General features: G+C 34.8%; 3 protein-coding genes across 4 annotated transcripts; 1 reads left to right on the top strand and 2 right to left on the bottom strand.

Moving 5' to 3' along the window:
• Window positions 1-2,483: 2,483 nt before the first annotated feature.
• LOC111024785 (uncharacterized) lies at window positions 2,484-3,110 on the bottom strand. The gene has a single exon (XM_022302562.1). It carries the CDS (start codon window positions 3,108-3,110, stop codon window positions 2,484-2,486), a length of 627 nt encoding a protein of 208 aa, XP_022158254.1.
• A 1,960-nt stretch (window positions 3,111-5,070) lies between these two features.
• LOC111024491 (HIT-type Zinc finger family protein) lies at window positions 5,071-7,905 on the top strand. Of its 2 annotated transcripts, XM_022302192.2 has the most exons (8): window positions 5,071-5,230; window positions 5,692-5,792; window positions 5,889-5,920; window positions 6,337-6,378; window positions 6,559-6,645; window positions 7,087-7,175; window positions 7,325-7,375; window positions 7,505-7,905. In XM_022302192.2, the coding sequence occupies exons 2-8, from the start codon at window positions 5,719-5,721 to the stop codon at window positions 7,526-7,528; spliced, it is 399 nt and encodes a 132-aa protein (XP_022157884.1). In that variant the 5' UTR covers window positions 5,071-5,230; window positions 5,692-5,718; the 3' UTR covers window positions 7,529-7,905. The 2 variants fall into 2 exon arrangements, with proteins under 2 accessions (XP_022157884.1, XP_022157892.1); XM_022302200.2 differs by lacking the exons at window positions 5,692-5,792; window positions 5,889-5,920 and having other exon boundaries at window positions 5,113-5,230; window positions 6,337-6,481.
• Window positions 7,906-8,125: 220 nt separating this feature from the next.
• LOC111024484 (26S proteasome regulatory subunit 4 homolog B) lies at window positions 8,126-11,169 on the bottom strand. The gene is made up of 6 exons (XM_022302182.2): window positions 10,640-11,169; window positions 9,762-10,007; window positions 9,330-9,499; window positions 9,042-9,258; window positions 8,768-8,908; window positions 8,126-8,465 (listed from the first exon to the last, which is right to left on the bottom strand). The coding sequence occupies exons 1-6, from the start codon at window positions 11,117-11,119 to the stop codon at window positions 8,382-8,384; spliced, it is 1,338 nt and encodes a 445-aa protein (XP_022157874.1). The 5' UTR covers window positions 11,120-11,169; the 3' UTR covers window positions 8,126-8,381.
• Between the last annotated feature and the right edge of the window lie 8,066 nt (window positions 11,170-19,235).

Genomic DNA, 19,235 nt, shown 5'->3' with positions numbered 1-19,235 from the left:
TGCATCATATTTATTGATCTTTTCTTTTTTTGATCCACGAGATAAAATAAAGGAGTTTTTCCCATAAATTTGTTGATAATCCACATTATCTGTGATATTTTATTTTTGTCCACAATATTGTAATGTCTACAAATTGGTTGCCCCATCATCCACGTGTCCCATATTTTTTTCAACATATTTTGGATATTCATTAAAGATCATGGGATATTCATATAAAACGATACCAATAGTGCCAAATCGAGCATAGCTCAAATGGTTAAGGCACCTATGTCTGGCCAGAAGGTCATGAGTTCGAACCCCACCTCCACAATATTGTATTAAAAAAAAAAAGTTAATTAAATACCAATAGTTCTATTTTAAAAACATCCAAATCATTTTACCAAGTAACCTGCTTCATATAAATAATATTATCTTCATTTTACAAAAAGATATAAACAAATCATATTTGCACGCAACTTGTTTCATATTTTATATGATCTCAATTTTCCATTTCATATTCCTCATTTTACATAAAATTAAGTACACGACTAGTTAATTTAAGAATTCAAATTATAAAATTGGCTAAACTATTCAGAATTTATAATATTGTCTAAGATTAATTTTATAGATGGAGTCCATAGGAAATTACCAATGAGTCCTTTGTAATACATATTTAATTAAAAAAATACAAAATCATAAAATCAAAACTCTAAAAGTTACAGAGCTTCAGTTTCCCATTTTTTTGAAAACCCCAAATCCCTAATATCTCTCTCAAATATACACGATTCCTTCTTTTCTATTTATTTGAAACCCACAAATCTCTAAAAATCCTCACGCCGTGCTGAATGCATTCCAAAGTGGTCTCGTTGTCAACCGTCATTCTAAGTGGTTCCGTTGTCTGTCTTTGTTGCTCAAAGCCGCGCTGCTGCATGTGGGTCGTGGCGGAGAGGTCGCCACCAGATTGTTACTCGTTGTCGGAGAAGACAGTTGAAGAAGGGAGTAGCATGAAGAAGAAGACAAGACAGATACAGAGAGGAAGACTGATGCATATAATATATATACCAAACGGACTAGTTTGAGTAAATATTAAATCTAATTATTTAAATAAAAAAATATCATTAAATCAAAAAGTATTAATTGTGGGCAAATCTGAGATTAATAAAAAGAAAAAAATATGGAAATCTAAATATGTAAAAATTTGGAAACACATATAGAATTTAACCAACAATTCCTCTTCAATCTAATAGATGATTAGGTCAGGTTTACATTAGCTCAATCAACTGCTGACCTTTGGACATGATGTTGTAGTTTAAGTAAATTTTGAATAAATTATTTAAATTAATTCGACTAACAAACTAAACTATATTAATTATTAAGTAGACTACACAATTGCTTCTAAAGAAACAGAATTCATGAGTGGGCTGTAACAATTACTAATTCTAAATAATAATTTTTAAGTTAAATTTTTGGGAAAATGACACATATGACCCTCCCAGGTTTCTATTTTGCTCAAATAATCCTGCCCTCTAAAATTTTTTCAGTTACCTACTTTATTATTTTAATTAATTAAAAAAAAAATACATTTGTACCCTTGAAGTAAAAACAACTAACCTTTGGCCTTTCTCCCTCTATCTTTTCCCGTTCGTTTTCCTTCGTCTTCTTCTTCTCCTTTTCGATTCCCTCCGTTCCCTTCAACACAGAAAGCTTCGATTAGACGTTCCATTTCGTTTTGAAAGTAGCGTGGACATTGAAGGTTCAATTTCATTTTGTTTATTTCTTGTTTTCCTTTTCGATTTCGTTTTTTTCCATCGATTTCATCTTAAAGTTTTAGGGGTTTTAGTTTCCGGCGAGTATTTGTACCGATTTCTGGTTGTTTGAGGTGTATGGGAGGTTGAAGATGACTGTCGTTGTGGGTTTTTCGAATGGGAGGTATTCTCGGGGTTATTTCGTAGGAAGTGGGTTAGGCTTCGATTGTTTAGAATCTGGAGAATTCTCGGTGGGTTTCGGGCGAAATAGTTTAGGATTGCCAACGTTTTGGAGTGTGTTCTTAAGAATTTGATGATTTCTCGGTGGTTTTCGGGCAAATTAGATTACGGATTTGGGAAATTATGAATTCTCGGGGTCTTTCGAGCATGGTGGATATGCAGTCGGAGTATTATTTATCGACTGGATAAATTCTCGGGGCATTTCGGCCATGGTGTGTTGGAAATCCTTTTTTATTTATTTCGCCTGAAATGCCCCGAGAATTTTTCCAGACAATAAATAGCACTCTAAATTCCCGGGGCATTTCAGGCGAGCTAAATTGAAATTGTGGGAGATGTAGGATCTGGGAAAATTCTCGGGGCCCGTTCTCGCCTAGGAAAGTCCACGAGAATTTTTACAGGATTAATGATTCCCGAGCGAAAGGTTCGAGTTCATTAATACTGCTAAAATTCTCGTGCACGACTTCGCCCGAACATTGCCCCGAGAAAGTTGACAGAAATAGTTTTTTTTTTCGGGTTCGTTTAAGGATTGGTTGGATATATCTGATTATTACCATCAACAGAGGAGGCTATCAATATCACACCTTTATATTTTCCCTTCAGATGTGCACCGTCGATGACAAGTATGGCGCGAATGCAACTTCTAAACCCCCGGATAGAGCAGCCTAGGGCCATGAATGCATATTGGAAATATTTATCGTCCTCCAACTTCAATGAAAATACCGTGTCCGGGTTCACCGATTTCAACGCCTCACCGTATTTACGCAAAAGAGTGTACGACTTCTTCGGCGATCCCATTAGTAGTTCCAAAGCCCTCTCTCTCACACGCCACGCCTTTCCATATCGGATGTTAACAGCATAATTTTTCCGCATGTCATTAACAATATCCTTCGGTTTATAACGTCGACTTACATCCTTAAATGTGGACTTTATAATCTGACCCACTACACGACTTCGAGCTTGCTGGTGGTCATGTTTCATTACCTCACGAGTGCAACTGTGAACTTCATAGAATGTAGAGATAAGAAAAGTATCTGAACCTTTAATTTTCCTTGAACGTAGGCTCCATTTGCACCCATCCTCAATGCATCCGACAGTGTACAAACTTTTTGTCGACTTCTTCACGCGATATTCAAAATTCATCTTCATTGCGTACACCAAGAGTTTGAACTGCAAATCTTCTTTCGATCGAAAAGTACTCCCTACCGCAATACCGTTGACGAACAAACTTCATCACCTGTCCTAGCAATTTCCCTTGAGCAAGAAGCTTGACTGGTTGCACACGGTGCATTCGTACTGACCACGTGCACTTCGGTCAAGGGGTCTGATGATGGACCGGCTACATCCACTGGGTCTACTTCCTCCTCGTTGTCAAAATCAACATCATAATCGAATTCAGTATCGTGGTTGTCATCATCCTCGGCCTCGTACTCGTACTCCACGTCGTTCTCATCGTTATCGTCCCATTGACTGTAATAGTTTGTTTCATCGTCACCCAAGTTACATGGGATTACATTGTCCGTCAGCGACGTCATTGATGGGACAAAACATGATGAGTTTGGGAGCGTGGAATCAAAAGGAAACGATGAAGCATAATACGGAACGGTCTGCCCTAACTGGTGGGGAAATGATTGAAATGCTTCTGCTTTTGGAATGTTATGATTCATTGAACTGCTTCCACTGCCATGTATTTCCTTCGGTACGACAGATACATACAATGAGACTTCGGAAGGAAGTGGAGGGCCTCTTAAAAAAAATCTAAGGCTATGGTCATCAAAGATGTAATTCTTCGGAACCTGGTACTGCAGATTGAACTTATATACACAGTGTATCAAGATTTTGAACCGATCCGGATCTATTCGGGTAAGGCTGAACATAACACTAAGGAGCTCCCTCATAAGTTATAGAGTTGTCCACATCCAAACCTCCCATAATTCCACCTTCATATAGAAATTGTGACTCATTCCAACTACCACCATAGTTAACAAATAGGCGAGGCATCCTGCATGTGGAAAGAGAAGAATTCGAAATTCGAAATTCAAAATTTTCGACGTTCTCGGGCGGAAGGTATTGTTGTTCGAGCGAGAATTCATGCCCGTATACAATATGATTCTTGCCCGAAACTCATATTATATTGTCATTTTCGACCTTGAATAACCCTAACTTCGCCCGAGAATCATGGAAAAATACAGATAGTACATGCCCAAACATGTCGTTCTCTAAGGAAGAATAAAAACCACAAAGGTGCATTCAAACGTTTCCAAATAAACAAAAAACAAAAGGGTAGACATATAAACGTGCGACTTCAGAGACGAAAAACACAAAAAAGACCATTCTTTGTAAATGACATTTCACCTACCTCGTTTGTGTAGAAATCTTACTCAGCTACAAACAAACTGTGTGGTCAGATGGAAGAGTTACTTTCAATGTACAATATTCTTTTTGTTATCTACAAATCTGAGTACGAATTGCACAGATGAAGAAGATTGGTTTGCTGAAGTGCACAGATGAGAGAGGTGGTTGTTTGATTAATTGGAAAACCTTAAATTCTAGGGCGAAATAATACCAGTTAACAGCTGAGAATTCATTGTAAGTCATCCTAACTTCTCGCAAATTCTCGCCCATAAACAACCCAAAATTAGCATTTTGGCCAATTTTCGGGCGGGAAAAATGCGATTTTGCCCGAGAATTAGTTATCATTTTCACGCTTACGGCCATGAAAATCACGTTTCAGCCCGAGAATTGACGCTATAATTGAGGGGTAGTTTGGTACATTTACTTCCACTGACAATTCTGAAAAAACATATTTGAATCATTCAAAACAATTTTTGAGAGGTGGATTATTTGAGCACATTGGAAACTTAGGAAGGTCATATGAGTCATTTTCACTAAATTTTTCTAAAAAAAATTATTAATTTAAATCATCAATTTTCAAATCTTTATTTCATCTCTAAATTTTCAATTAATCATTTAAATTTTAAAATTATCCAATAAATTTCAAATTTATAAATATATTACTTAAAATTTTTTTTTGAAAATAATGACACGTTTAAAGATTTATTAAACATGAAATTTAAAATTTTAAGATACCTTTTTTTAACTAAAGTTTTCGGTTTTAACAACATATTATTTTTATAAAAAAGAAAATTACGGTATAACGATTTTGTCCAGAAAACTGAAAACCCTTCGTCGGACGGTGAAGCCAGGCGCCAAATCGATTTGTTGCTTGATCTGAGAGCCGGCGATTTCGCTTCTCGAACCCGAAATCGGTAGGGCCTCTGCTTTTCTTCTGGTTTCTGCTCATTCGCCTGTGAATCCATGGTTAGAAGTCCGATTGTTTGGTTAGAACATGCTGAATTCGTTTTTTCTTCCTTTTCTCTTGTCCTGATTTCCTCCTTTCGATTCTATGTTTGCTTGAACTTGAAGTGATCCATAATATATCGGTACATGTTTCGCTAATGTGCCTCTGATTGTGGAATGATCAAGTGTAGTTTAAGTTGATGTAACAGCTCTAGCATTAGTTCTAATGGCGAATTCTTACCCTCCGGACAGAATTTCAACTTCATTATTGAGATAGAAGCAAACTATCGTCGTCACTTCCTGCTTGAAAGTTCTCTTTTCTGAAAATTTTTTATATATGAAATGTGTGTGTGTGTGGATTTGGATCGACATGTTATGTTATATCTCAGAATTTTAGTGGGCCTTCTTATTTATCCATATTACGCTGCAGCATTTGGGACTGAAAATTGAACATTCTATGGGTCCTCGGCAATGTCAGGTCTGCAATGAAGCACCATCCAAATACAAATGCCCCCTTTGCCTTGCACCTTAGTAAGACAAACTAAAGGATTTATTTTATGTTACTTTCGTGTATTTTGATCGAAAACTTTCTGACCTTTCTTCACTTTCGTCTCATTTTTCTCAAAGCTGCTCTCTGGTTTGTTTCAAGAAACACAAAGGTACTGTTATTGAAAACTTGGATACTCTTGTTGTATTTGGGTTGTATGTTATAATTTTTGTAAGCAGTTTCATATTCATATGGTCTTTAGTTCTAGAACAACTATCAAGAAATGAAAGTTTGGATAGACAACCAAATTGATCACGAATACTATTTGCTTCAAAACCTACAGTGCTGTTGCCTTGTTTTCTTGAAGGAGGGAAAATTTTTTGTACCTTTTATAAGAATGAATTGATATTAACTTGAGGGTCTGGAATCTGTTAAATGCTTATTAGTTACGTTTTTTAAGCTATGTTACTTGAATGTATGGCTCCAATAAATAGTTCATAGGGTTTTCTTTTGTAATTCTACTCACTTTCTGTGATTAATGTTCTATTCTATTAGTATGATGTCTTACGTAATGTGCCACTTGTGCAGAAGTTCCTTGTGTTAAGCCTGTGTCTGCAGGGGACCAATCAAGTAAGACTAACTCTATTCTCATGCTGAATGCACATTCGTAGACAGCTGAATAAATGTCTTATGGAGTTCCTTCCTGATTCTAGCCTTCCTGGGTGCTGTAGAAGTTAATTATCTTTCTTTTCCCCATTCATTCTTCAAGCATTCTTTTTGCTCACCGAGTTTTTTGTTCTCTGTTTTCAGCTGCTCCTAATGGATCACTTGTAGATAGGCCAATATGTGTCGAAGACCAAAGTGAAGTACTTGAAAAGTCGCAGCTGGAGGCCATCGGTATTGATTCATGATTACTGACTTATTTACCTCAATTTATACATGGGTCATTTGGGCCCATAAAACACTTGACATGCCTTTATAATTCTTTGTAAGAGAAATATAAAAAATTTATGATGATTATGAGAGACAAAAAAATCTTCAGTTGTCGAAGTGAGAAATGATTACAGGATTAGGTCACATGATAATTCTAGGATAAGATAGCCTTTTGAAACATTTGTATGGCTGAACTGCCGTTGGATGGTAAAATATTTTTTGAGGGGGTTTAAAGTTTGAACAATTTAACAATTTCTATGTCGATGAGAAGCTAGGCAGGGAAACTCTGTTTGTTTATCACGGTTTTATTTGTGTGTTAAGAATAACTTTGTAGCTTGTTATTAGGACATTAATGAACCTACAATCTGGGTTTTTTACCACTTATCCTTGTGCATCTTTCAACAGCTTCTTCCTCAGAAATACGCAATACTTTGAATGATGAAAGCCTTCAGAAGCTCATCTGTGCCATTGGTAGTTCACCGGATCCAGAAACCGTGAGTTGTCTTCATGTTCCATTACGTGGGAAATTTGACTCTTATAACAAAATATTGCCCCATTATACTTACCAGCAAATTCTAGTGAATGTGAACATCAATAATTAAAGTTGTTGGCTTAATTTGGTTATATTAATTGTTCTCATTAGGAACTTGATAGAGCTATGGAAGACGAAGCATTTCGCATATTCAGCAGCAAGGTATTATTTTCAGTTAAAGTGTTCTCATATATTTACGTTCTTCTACTACTTGGGACGCGGTTGTTACAAGCATGTCAGATAAATGATTTTGTTTTCCTTGAGCATTTATTCCCGTTTCTGTGTTGGTAGATATCATCGATCATTGGCTCCTAGCCCCAGCAATCACGGATGGAGGACAGAAAACACTAGTTCGAAGACATCCGTATAATCAACGGGGAATTTCTGCCCCCTTACCTTAAGTACTCAGCTCAGCAGATGCTGGAATCAAGGATGTGGAAACGACACTTCTTCTCGGAATGAAGTAAGCTGGGGGAGAGACCATCCAAGCGTTTAGCTGAAATGTGTAATGGTGATAGATTTGACAAGTTTAGCAATGATGTATGGTCTTCTCGTCTTTTCCTCTTTTTAAACGCTGTGTTTGTGTATTCAAACTCTCGTGTGTTTAATGCTTTCTAGGCTCAATAGTTTGTAGGAAGTCATGTTTTTGACTGAGTGCAATTGAATGATCAAACCGAAAGTTGAACGTTTTATATCATGTTGCTCCCGAAAACTTTGCTCCGACTCACAAAGTTAGAAATTGAATTTGGAACGACTTTTCCATACGAAAAGTACTGTTATTTGAAGCACTCGCTCATACTTTTGGTTTACAAAAATGCTGAAAATGAAATTAGAAGTATCAATAAGATTTGAAAGAGATGATATATGAAATCTAGCCATTTGAATTTTCAAAACATGAGTACGAGTTAAAGATGTTGTAAACCATATAGGTGAAATATATGATTATCTCAAAATTTTGATGCATTACAGTTCTAATCATTAGGAGAAGAACAGTTTGGAGAACATTGGAAACACATCTCCAACAAAGGCTACCCAAAGAACTACCTTCAGAATCAAAAAGCAAGTATATATTGCTTAAAGTTTGATAATGGAGAAAGTATTTCCAACTCCAAAATGTGAAAGAAGACATTTCTTCGAACAGTTTCAAACACACTTCTGATAATCTTCATCACATATATAAACCTTCAGGCACACCTTCTTTCTTCTTGTACATAACCTTCTCCTTTGCCTTTTTGAAGTCGGCATGTGTGACCTGAAGTGGAAGACAACATCAAAAGAACAGCTTAAGCCTCACTTCACTGTCATTTAATCAACTCGATGTACTAAACGACTTAGATAAACTGTTCAGCCCCCATCCATTATCTCTAGCAATATAGACCCGAAATTTCATGAAGTTTGATAGTCTAAAAACTTGAAAATTATTCATCAAAGTCTAAAGATGTGAATTTTTAAAACCAACACCACCACAGATTCTTTGAAACTAAGTTAATCAATCATTAGAGGTGGAAAAGTTGTATCCCATCATAGTTCTTAGAAAACTGAGGCAACTATTACCTTCATGCGCCTTTCCCTCAGAGCAAGCAACCCAGCTTCAGTACATATGGCCTTTATATCAGCACCAGAGAATTCATCTTTGGTCATCACAAATTCCTCTAAGTTGACATCATCTGCCAATGTCATTCTTGATGTGTGAATCTGCAAGTCAGAGTTTTCAAGTTTTACTTGTTAGATAAAGAAGAAACACTTTTATAGTCATGGTCATCTTAAACTGGAAAATGGAATATTTAACGTGCATCTTCCACATTAACATGCCAAAATGTCAACACACCTGAAAAATACGCCTCCTGGTTTTTATGTCAGGCAAGGGAAACTCAATCTTCCTATCTATTCTGCCAGGTCGAAGCAAAGCTGGATCAAGACTTTCAATTCTGTTCGTAGCAAGTATCACTTTAACATCTCCTCTTGAATCAAAACCATCTAATTGGTTCAGTAATTCCAACATTGTTCTCTGGATCTCACGTTCACCTCCAGAGTGAGCATCATACCTGCAGGGAGTATGGATCAGAATTCAGAACAACACAATCTTCTTCTAGAATATGTATGTTAGACAACCGACCTTTTCGTGCCGACTGCATCGATCTCATCAATAAAAACAATTGAAGGTGAGAGATCATCAGCAACCCTGAAGAGTTCCCTCACTAACTTTGGCCCATCTCCCAAGTATTTCTGGATGAGTTCACTTCCAACAACACGCAAGAAAGTTGCAGAAGTTGAGTTCGCCACTGCCTAAAAGACGGAAAATGCAGTTTACAAAGTCAAGAAAAATTGAAGCTATACATAGTAGTTCTAATAAAGAGTGGTCATTTATAGGACACAAGGATGAAGTCAACTTAGGTGTATATATACATATCCAATTAGAAATTGATCTTCAAGTTGAATAGGTAATCTAAAAAAGCTAGTCTGATTAATTTCTAACAGGATAAGTTATAGAGCCATTGAACGACTTGGCAGCAAATTTTAAAGGGGAATAAAAAGAATAAACACACACCTTTGCAAGCAAAGTCTTGCCTGTTCCTGGCTCCCCATATAGTATTACACCTTTAGGAGGCCTAATACCTATGTCCTCATATAGCTCAGGATGAGTCAATGGCAACTCAACAGCTTCTTTAATCTCTTGTATCTGAGCATCTAATCCACCAATATCAGCATATGACTCTAAAGGGGCCTTCTCAACTTTCATCACAGACACCATTGGATCAACCTCATCTTGGAGAAGTCCAACTACAGAGAGTACCTGAAAGTAACCGCCGACAATAGGCAAAATGATCAACGAATGCCTTCATTATAGTCCAATATAACAAACTAAGAAACATGTGCATAATATCGTATCAAAAGCCAATGAACTATTCTGTTTCCATCACACATCTGACTACAACACTTCAAAGATAAGCTTTACAGTTCACACAAGTGCTTAACAATATCAGAATTATACAGAAAAGTGGAAATGATTAAGACCAGAACATAAGTTCCCTTGACAAATTATGTACTAAAAGTTTCAATTTGCCAGTCGTGATATCCAGCAAAATTAAATTTCACAACACTTTGCTTAGTAGTAATACACGAATCACAGAGAGGTGTAATGAAGTATTATATGAACTGAATCCTGATTACTAGCCTTGGGATGTCATCTATATTTGAAGCCGTTCCCACTTCCTCTTCTTGAAGGACAAATCTAAGAAATTAAAATGTCTACCAGACCACATTATTTCCCCCATCCAAACAAGGAGTAAGTCCCAAAATTGCAATCGAAAACTACCCAAGTCTTCAACTAACAGAATCATAAGGCCAAGACACAAAATCGAACGCCAAGAAGAAGTTAGAAAGAGGAAATTCAACAAAATATTTAAAGAAAAGAAAACCCTATACCTTATTATGCATCAAAATTGCACACCCAGGCTCTAGCTGGTCTTTATCAACAAAAGACATAATACCAACGTAATACTCCGGTCCAACTGAAGATGAAACGATCGCGTGATTCTCATCAATCAACTCCTCCAAATTCCCAACGCTCATGGGAGATCCTCGCAGATCATCGACCTTGGAGCGGTCTTCCTCCGCCTTCTCCTCCTGCGGCTTAAGGCGCTCCTGATTAGTGACGAATTCCTCCTCCATTAACAGGTAATCCTTGACGCGCTCCAACTTCAGAAGCCTCAGCCTGCACTTTGTGAGAGGCGTCACTGTGGGCAGCCGAGCCGCCGCCTCCGGACCTTTCTGCTTCCGCTGTTTCCGGCCAACTCGGGTCGGCGGTGCCGCTGGTTCATACTTCTTGTCTTTCTTTTTGTCGCCGTCGGACTTCCGGTCGCCGGGGGATTGCCGGTTCAGACCACCTGGAGTTCCCTGACCCATTCTTACAATCCTAGAGAGAGAAAGGGAGAGAGATTATGAGGGATGGCCTCCGATTGAGGCTAATATTCAGTCACGGTGACCCATTGAACAAGAAAAGAATCAATCACTGTTGTACCGATTGATATGGGCTTGGGCCTTTACCTAAATATCTCACATCGAATTGGGCTTGAAATTGAGCTCATTTGGGCCTTGTCACGGTGTCACCTAACATTTCACCTCAAATCGGGCTTGTGATTGAAATCATCATGGGCCTTGTTTACAGTAATCGGAACAAAGTATGGGCTCGTGGGCTTGCATTTGAACTCATTTGGGCTCTGTCTAAATCGGAAAAGATGACTAAATTAGTATCGAACACCCCACCTTTGGGCTTTAATAACTCTCCCCTTAAATTGGGCTTGTAATTGAACTCATCTAGGTCCTGTCTAGAGTAACAAGGAGGACCATGTTGGTATGGGCTTGGGCCTTTACCTGAATATCTCAAATTGAGTTTGCAATGTATAAAATCGAATGTTTTTTTTTTAGAATTCATAGCAGGTGTCCTATTTGTCACTTGGTTTTAAAAAATGGCTAGATGATTTTTGTTAATAAAAATTATCCATTCCGATTTTTCCGTTTTACAAGTTTGATTTTGACCATTTTACCCTTTTTATTTGATTATTATTTTCAAAATCAAAATTATACTCTCTCAGTCTCAAGTTGGTTCTTGTGTTATATTATCTCTTTCTTCCTACATTTTCTCTTATAAATTTTAACATAAAATAACTCAAGGAAGATAGTACATAAAGTGAGACACAATTAAGGGGTATCGCGAGAGAGACAGCAGGAATGAATGGGAATGGACAAGAATTGACCAATGGTGACAACAAGACGGGGAATGGATAGAATTGATCGCAACGGGACAATTGTAGAGCAGCAAGGTGGGTGACACAGGTGTAGGTGGGGCGAGGGATTGATGAAATTGAGCAAGGGATATAAGGATGGAGCAACAAGGTGGGTGACAAAGTTGTAAGTGGGGTGGGGAGTGGCGAACGGTAAAGAAGAGAGAGGCCAACAATATGAGTTCAAAGGTAGAATTTTTTATTTATTTATATTTTTTGTATTAATTGTATAACGAAAATAAATATTATGTGTTCATCTTAATGTTCATGTGTTTGTTCATCTATTCATCTTGATATGTTCACTATATTTGTTCATTTGTTCACCGTATTTTTTCGTATTTGTTCATCATGTTTGTTATTATATTTGTTTCCATCTTTGGTATTGGTATTTCTGTTTCTAAAGTGATTTTCATGTTTAAATTTTGACATTTCTATTTCTAAAATGATTTTTTTTTTGTTAAAATTTTGTTTTAGATTTTAATTTAATTAATATTTTTTCTTTTAGGTTTGTTAGTAAAATTCTTTTGTAAAAAAATTTGAATTAAAAAATACGGGTAAAATTCTCAAAATATTTGAAGAAAAAAATATAGGTATGATAAGGCTAATTTCGTACCAAAGTAGAAATTTTCTTATGTTGGCCATTTTTTCAAAACTGAAAGTTGTTTGGCATTTTTTGAAATGGTTTATTTTAAATGAGTATATCTATTGTTAACTTTTTCTTTTTCCTTAAATTTCTTTTCTCCGTGCTTTCGACCTCTTATTTATTTATTAGTTTATGAGTTTTGGGTAGACATCCATTGGCAAAATACATGATCGTCAATCGCCTGCCATCCTCCCTCCATTTTCAATCTGGAGGAGGGAGTTGGGGAGTAAACAACAAGGGTTCGAACACACGACGTTTCGTTTTCGTACCATGTCATGTCAAGGATAAATAAACTACTATTCAACCCAAAAACTTAAGCTGATGAGTATGATAACTTTAATTCATATATTGAATATCTAACATAAGGAGAAGAACGAGAAAGGAAGGGATTGAAAGAAGAAGATAGTCCACTCAACATAAATATAACATTAAATTAATATATCTTGCCAAATTAATCATTGCTCTCAGCAATAATTAAACAATCCCATCATAATTGACGGTCAAAACATCTTAGAGATTTTGAACCATTTCATAAACTTCTTCATGACTAAAAATGTCTCAACGTTTAGATGGGTTCTCATTCTCCCTACTTTTTAAGTCCTTTTTTTTGAAAAAAAAGATTTTGTTTATATTGTTAGATATTATTTTTTCTTATCTTTTCTAATTCTAAAATAAATCTGATTTCTTTTATTCAATTATTCTTGATAATCAATTTGTCATTTTAAACTTCAAAGTTTTTTCAATAAAAACTAGCTTTAGATTTTTAAAAGTGACTTAACAAATCTTAAATCATTTTGGGGAAAGACATAGGAGGGCAAATAATAAGCAAAAAAATCAACAAAAAAGGAAAAAATTAAGAAAAATAAAAGTCGAAATGATGTCTCTAATTAGGGTTGTACATTCACTACTTAAAAATCCACCTGGGACAAAAGGATAAAATACCTATATATTCAACTTAACACGACAACACCACCAATTGAAACATAGCAACTCCTTCATTTAGAGTCGGAGGTTCAAATCTCCCTATTACATACTCTTACGAAAAACAAAATACCAATTATCAACGTACCAATTACATATTCCATTTATTATTATGGAGAAATAAGACAATTATTACAACAAATGATTTGTGTTTTGAACTGGAATCACACAAGAAAACAATAGCTCAGATAATACTATGCTTTAGGCACCCACTGATGCAAAGGCTCAAAGGTATCTTGAGGGATATTTTTCAAGGAAAATCCTTCATCTGTGGCAGCTCAAAATGCAGTTGGAATAATCACATCTATCTCTGAGCCAAGGAAATTTCTCATGCCAATACACTTCAAACTCAGCATGAAAACCCTTACTATTACCAAAATTACACCAATAAAGAGTGCTATGCCATATATTTTCTCTGAAACTCCAAGAATATTGCCCTCCAACTTCGAAGACGTGCATGTTCAGATCATCGTCTTTCGACTTACAATGAACGCACAGCTTTGATTGTTTATGATCGTCACCCTCCATTTGCTGAACGGAAACGTGTATTTTGAACCTCCATAACTTGGCTTCACACAGCTGCTTAATCCTAGAACAATCACCAAACTAATTACCAACAACAAATTATGACTTGATGAATTCATTTCTCTTTAATTTCCCTTTTGCTGTAATTTATAATTTATAACCAAAAAATGAGGGTCTATTTTGGAAGTTTAATGGGGTTTTTTTTCCTTTATTTCTTACGTGCATGCATGTGAGATGGTCTAAGGGCTGTGTTTTCTATGTAGAGAGGTATGTTAACAGCTTATTTTTTTATATCTGGGTTAATAGAGCATTGATCGTTTTGTTAACTGATAATTCACACATTGCCATATTTACTAATCTGTTTTCCATGTTTGATTGGTAATTAAGAGAAGAATGAAAAAATCGGAATAAGCTAATTTCAACATGGCTCTAAAATTGAGATGTTAGTGGTAGCTTTCGTTTAAGTCGATGGTTCAAATTTTTACCCTATATTTCGCTTAGTTCAAGATAACTACTGTGGAGGAACATAAACGTTTCGGTTCAATCTTATATAACCATCTTATTTGTAATTATGATGATATTGCTCCTTGATTTCTTTGAATTTTGGAGTTTTTTCTTATATTGCTTCCCTTGTATGTTTTCTCACGTACTATTTATCAATGCAAGTCTATTTTATCCAAAAAAAAATAAAGTACAGTGTGGATAGAGTAAACTCTCTCCTTTTATCAAATTTCTAATTATAATTATTGTTTTTTATTTCTTTCCTGCTCCCACTTAGAAGTTAGAACAGAGATTCTACAACCAAAACAATCCTCCCATTTTTATTAGACTAATAAAATAACCCACAACAATATCTTATTTTTGTCCCAAAAGAGAAATCACAACTCTCTAGTTATTGAGTTACATGTGTAAATAAACAAACACTCAAGAAAATTGAGGTTTTTGAATGAGCAAAGGTGAGAGTACGAGGGATTTCCAGGGAACAAATGAGACACTCATCAAAAATATCTCTTTTTCTACATTTTTCTCTCGTACTTGTTAAATATTTAATGGTGGTGTGATCGATAAGCATCTAAGTATTTTTCATTTCTAAACAATAGGTTCCCAAGGGTGTATAAACTCAAATTTTTTTGCAGGAATATTATCTATGTAAAATCCATCGTTTCCAGCAGCCCAGATGCAGTTTCTATCGGCGCATCGATCTGCAAGCCAAGTTGTTTTCTCTGGCCAGAAAACCTGGAATGAAGCATGCCCATTCCAGCTGCGAAAGTGGCACCAATACAACCTCGTTTGCCAAAAGTTTTCTTTGAACCCCCAGTAGAAATTTCCTTTGATGTCGAGGACGTGGTTGCCTAGATCATTGTCTTTGGACTTGCAGTGAACGAACAGAGTCGAGTTCGTTTGATAGTTCAAAATGGTCACTTGCCAATGGGATCCTGGAAACTGTCTTTTGGATGCTGCAAAACATGTGTTAATAATAAAGCTCAATTCCAAAGCAAGCAATAAGATAAAACAGAAGCTGGTTAGAGCCTTCATTTTCCTAATTTCTTGGAGTTTGGTCAGTTTAGACACAATATAATCTCTCTTTTCTCAATGATAAACCATTTTGAGCTGAGTTTGTATATGGAAATTAAATTGGATTCACAACTTATGCTGTACACCACTTCTCTCTTAGGAGGGTCATTTAGGTAAAATATCCATGCAAAGATTTAATTTCTGAATGTTTTAAAGTTGTATATCTATATATACTGCATTTCTCATATTTTCTTCTCAATTAGGATCAACTCATCTCAAATACATTCATGCATATATATATATATATGGTTTATAAATATCATGTGTAACCTTTTTAACCTGTTATTTTTAATGGAGTTGGTATAACAAGCTGTGTTATTTTTAATGAAGCAATATAAGAAAATACAAACTAGACAATACTGTATTTTCTATATTCTCTTAATTAGCATAAATCATCTCGCAATATTTCTTTTAGTATAACAACATGTGGGGTCTAGATTTGAACCTACAATATTTTGGTTAGATATATATACTCTAAACTTTTGGACTATGCTCAAGGTTGCCCGTCTCACAACACGTTAAAGCATAGTTGTTTTACTCTCATTGTTATTATTTGACGATAACATTAGGACAATTATAAAATCATACTGATATTATTAATTTGCAAGTCTAAAACCCACACATATCAATTTATTAAGCATATATATATAGAGAGAGAGGTTCGGTTCTGTATCTATATATTTTTCAAGTTGAAGATTTAAAACGAGCCTAGTTCAGTGAAAATTGGCATGTATCTCCAATCAAGAGCTTGTAAGTTCGATCCCACCCTCACATGTTTTACTAAAAAAAATATATCTAGCCTATATTTTCAACTTCGAAAAGAAAAAAGAAAAAAAATCCAACCTACATCATTTTTCTTTAAAACTCCATCTAAAAGTTTTTTTTTTTGGAGCTTATCTGAAAGGCTTCTTCATATGGAGGTATATTTAATATCTTCTTATTATAAACATATGATTTTCTCAAATTTTAAATTAGTTGCACCTCTCACAGTGCAAGGCTGTGTCTAAAAAAAAAAAAAATTGAAGTCGTATTCTTCCAAAAAAAAAAAAAAATTGTAAGATTAAGTTATTAATTTTTAATATTCTCTTGAGTGAATACCTGAGATACATGAAAATAAATAATGAATTTTCTATTACACAATAGCAAATATGACTTTTATTATTGTTATTTTTAAGTAAATAATTTTTGAGCGAGAATTTGAACCTCTTACCTCTATACATATGTATATTCCTTAATCTATTGAACCATTTTTAAGTTGGATAAATGTATATATACACACACATTATCATCTTCATTTTAGTGTATCATTTGAGTAAAGTTTTTGAAAGATTGAAAAAGTAAAGAGAGCCTTTTTTTTCAAAGGAAAATGCACATAGAACTTTATTAAAATGTAATGAGATTCTGTTAATTAAGTTTAGAAATAATTTTTTTACAACAATTTGGGGATACGAGAGATTGAGCTTCTGACTCCGAAGAAAGAAGTACATGTCAATTACCATAGAGTTATGTTCATAAATAAAAAAATAAATCACAAATCCATAGAGAATAATACTCAGGTGCTGCACCCATATTTTGTGTTGACTATCCCTCAAAATTTGACAGTTCTTCGATTAAAAAAAAATCATCTCTTATACTTGTCAAAAGTTTAATGATGATTGAGATAGGTGTGTGATCTCAATACCTTTTTAGTACGTCAACATAAGGGGATGTGATTCGAACCGCTATAATGTTTTGGTTGGAATATTAGTTAACTAGTTTGACAGCTTGGTTTGCATGCCTTCAAACACTTGAGTATTATTAAGTAAAAAAAAAAACAAATTTGTTTTTAATTTTTTTTTTTTTTTGGTAATAGGTAACCTTGGAGGAAAGTTTGGAATTCGATTACTTTAAGACGGTCATCAAAAGAAAACGCCAACTGTTGACCTAAATAAAAACTTTATAAATATGCAACTTGTTTTTTATCTTTAAAAAAAAAAACACACTAAAGTTCTTTTTTTTTTCTCATTTTTTTATGTTTAATTATTTGCAGGGGATTCGAATGTGAGGATGGTAATAGGTAAAGAATGTTTGGCTTATGGAGAACATTTTTTGTGCTTTAATCGTTGGAGTTTTACTGAATTGACATTGTTTTTAGTTCTTATAATTTAAGCTTTGTATTAATTTACTTATTTTATTTTTAAAAAATATCCCTATACAGCTTATATTAATGTTGATATTGAGCTATAATCTTTCGATCTAATAAACTTCTTTGAGTTCAACAATGCGTAGAAGGGAGATTTAACATTTTAATCAAGAATATCTACCTAAGATTGACTAAGATGTAATAAACTTAATTAAAGGACAAATACAATAATAATAAAAGTTTTACGGTTTGTGTCAATGAATTAATAAACTAAGACCAACAGCCCTACAATTAAAGCTTTTAATTTTCTTGTTATATATTTATATTTCGGTGATGATTAGTCGAACACCTATATTTTTCGGTTAACCACTCTTCAAAATTTGACAACTCTTAGATTGAAAATATATCATAAACCACCAACTAAGATATGTGATACAGAAACAAAAATCACTTACATTATTGGGATTAGACATAAAAATCACATATTTCTAGCATAACAAAACATATTGGTGCTGACCCATCGGTACATAAGTATTATTATTCTCTATGGAGACCTTGGTAACAAGAAAAATAGTCACTTTGTTTAAAAAAAAAAAAGAAAAAGAAAAATAGTCACTTAAGGCAACTAAGAACGAGTGACCCAAGGATGCACCAACTCAAATTTATTTTCAGGAATATTTTTCAGGTAAAATCCATCATCTTTAGCCGCCCAGATACAGGTTTCATAGTTGCATCGGTAGGAAAGCCAGTCTTTTTTCTCGGGCCAAAACACCTCAAACAAAGCATAACCACGATAACTCCGAAAATTGCACCAATAAAGTGTCCGACGCCAAAAATTTTCACGAAACTGCCAATCATATTTTTGGTCCATGTCCAGCCAGTGCTTGCCTAGATCGTCGTCTTTCGATTTGCAGTGAACCGACATAGTCCCATGACTCTGAAAATTGTAAATAGTTACTGACCATCGGCTTCCGGGCAAGGCGTACTTGGACGATGCAGCACAACATTGGCTGACATGGCTCAAACAAAAAGCAAAAAAAAGCAATGAAAATACTCTTAGATCACCCATTTTTTGTTCATATCACAACTTCTAAGTTTAGGTTTCTTTTTATAACAACAAATGTATGATCCTATAGGGAGTATTTTTGTATGGATAGATTCATAATTGAATGAAATATTTGCAGAATATAGTATTATATTTGGCTGCAAAAATATAAAAGGAAAAGTTAATAATATATTACGTAATTAATTAGAATTTCACCCTCATCATACTATAACTAGATATTTGTTGCCCTTCTTGGTTAAACCAATAGATAGCATTCATCCCATTAATCATCAGCATCACAGTGGTAAAACCCAACAACTAATAAAGAGAGAAAATATTCCAACATA

This window comes from Momordica charantia, assembly GCF_013281855.1.
Source record: "Momordica charantia cultivar OHB3-1 chromosome 6 unlocalized genomic scaffold, Mcharantia_2.0 BLBB01000006.1, whole genome shotgun sequence".
Lineage (NCBI taxonomy): Eukaryota > Viridiplantae > Streptophyta > Magnoliopsida > Cucurbitales > Cucurbitaceae > Momordica > Momordica charantia.
The sequence above is the reverse complement of the archived record's forward strand: the minus strand, read 5'-3'. Positions and strand labels throughout refer to the sequence as shown.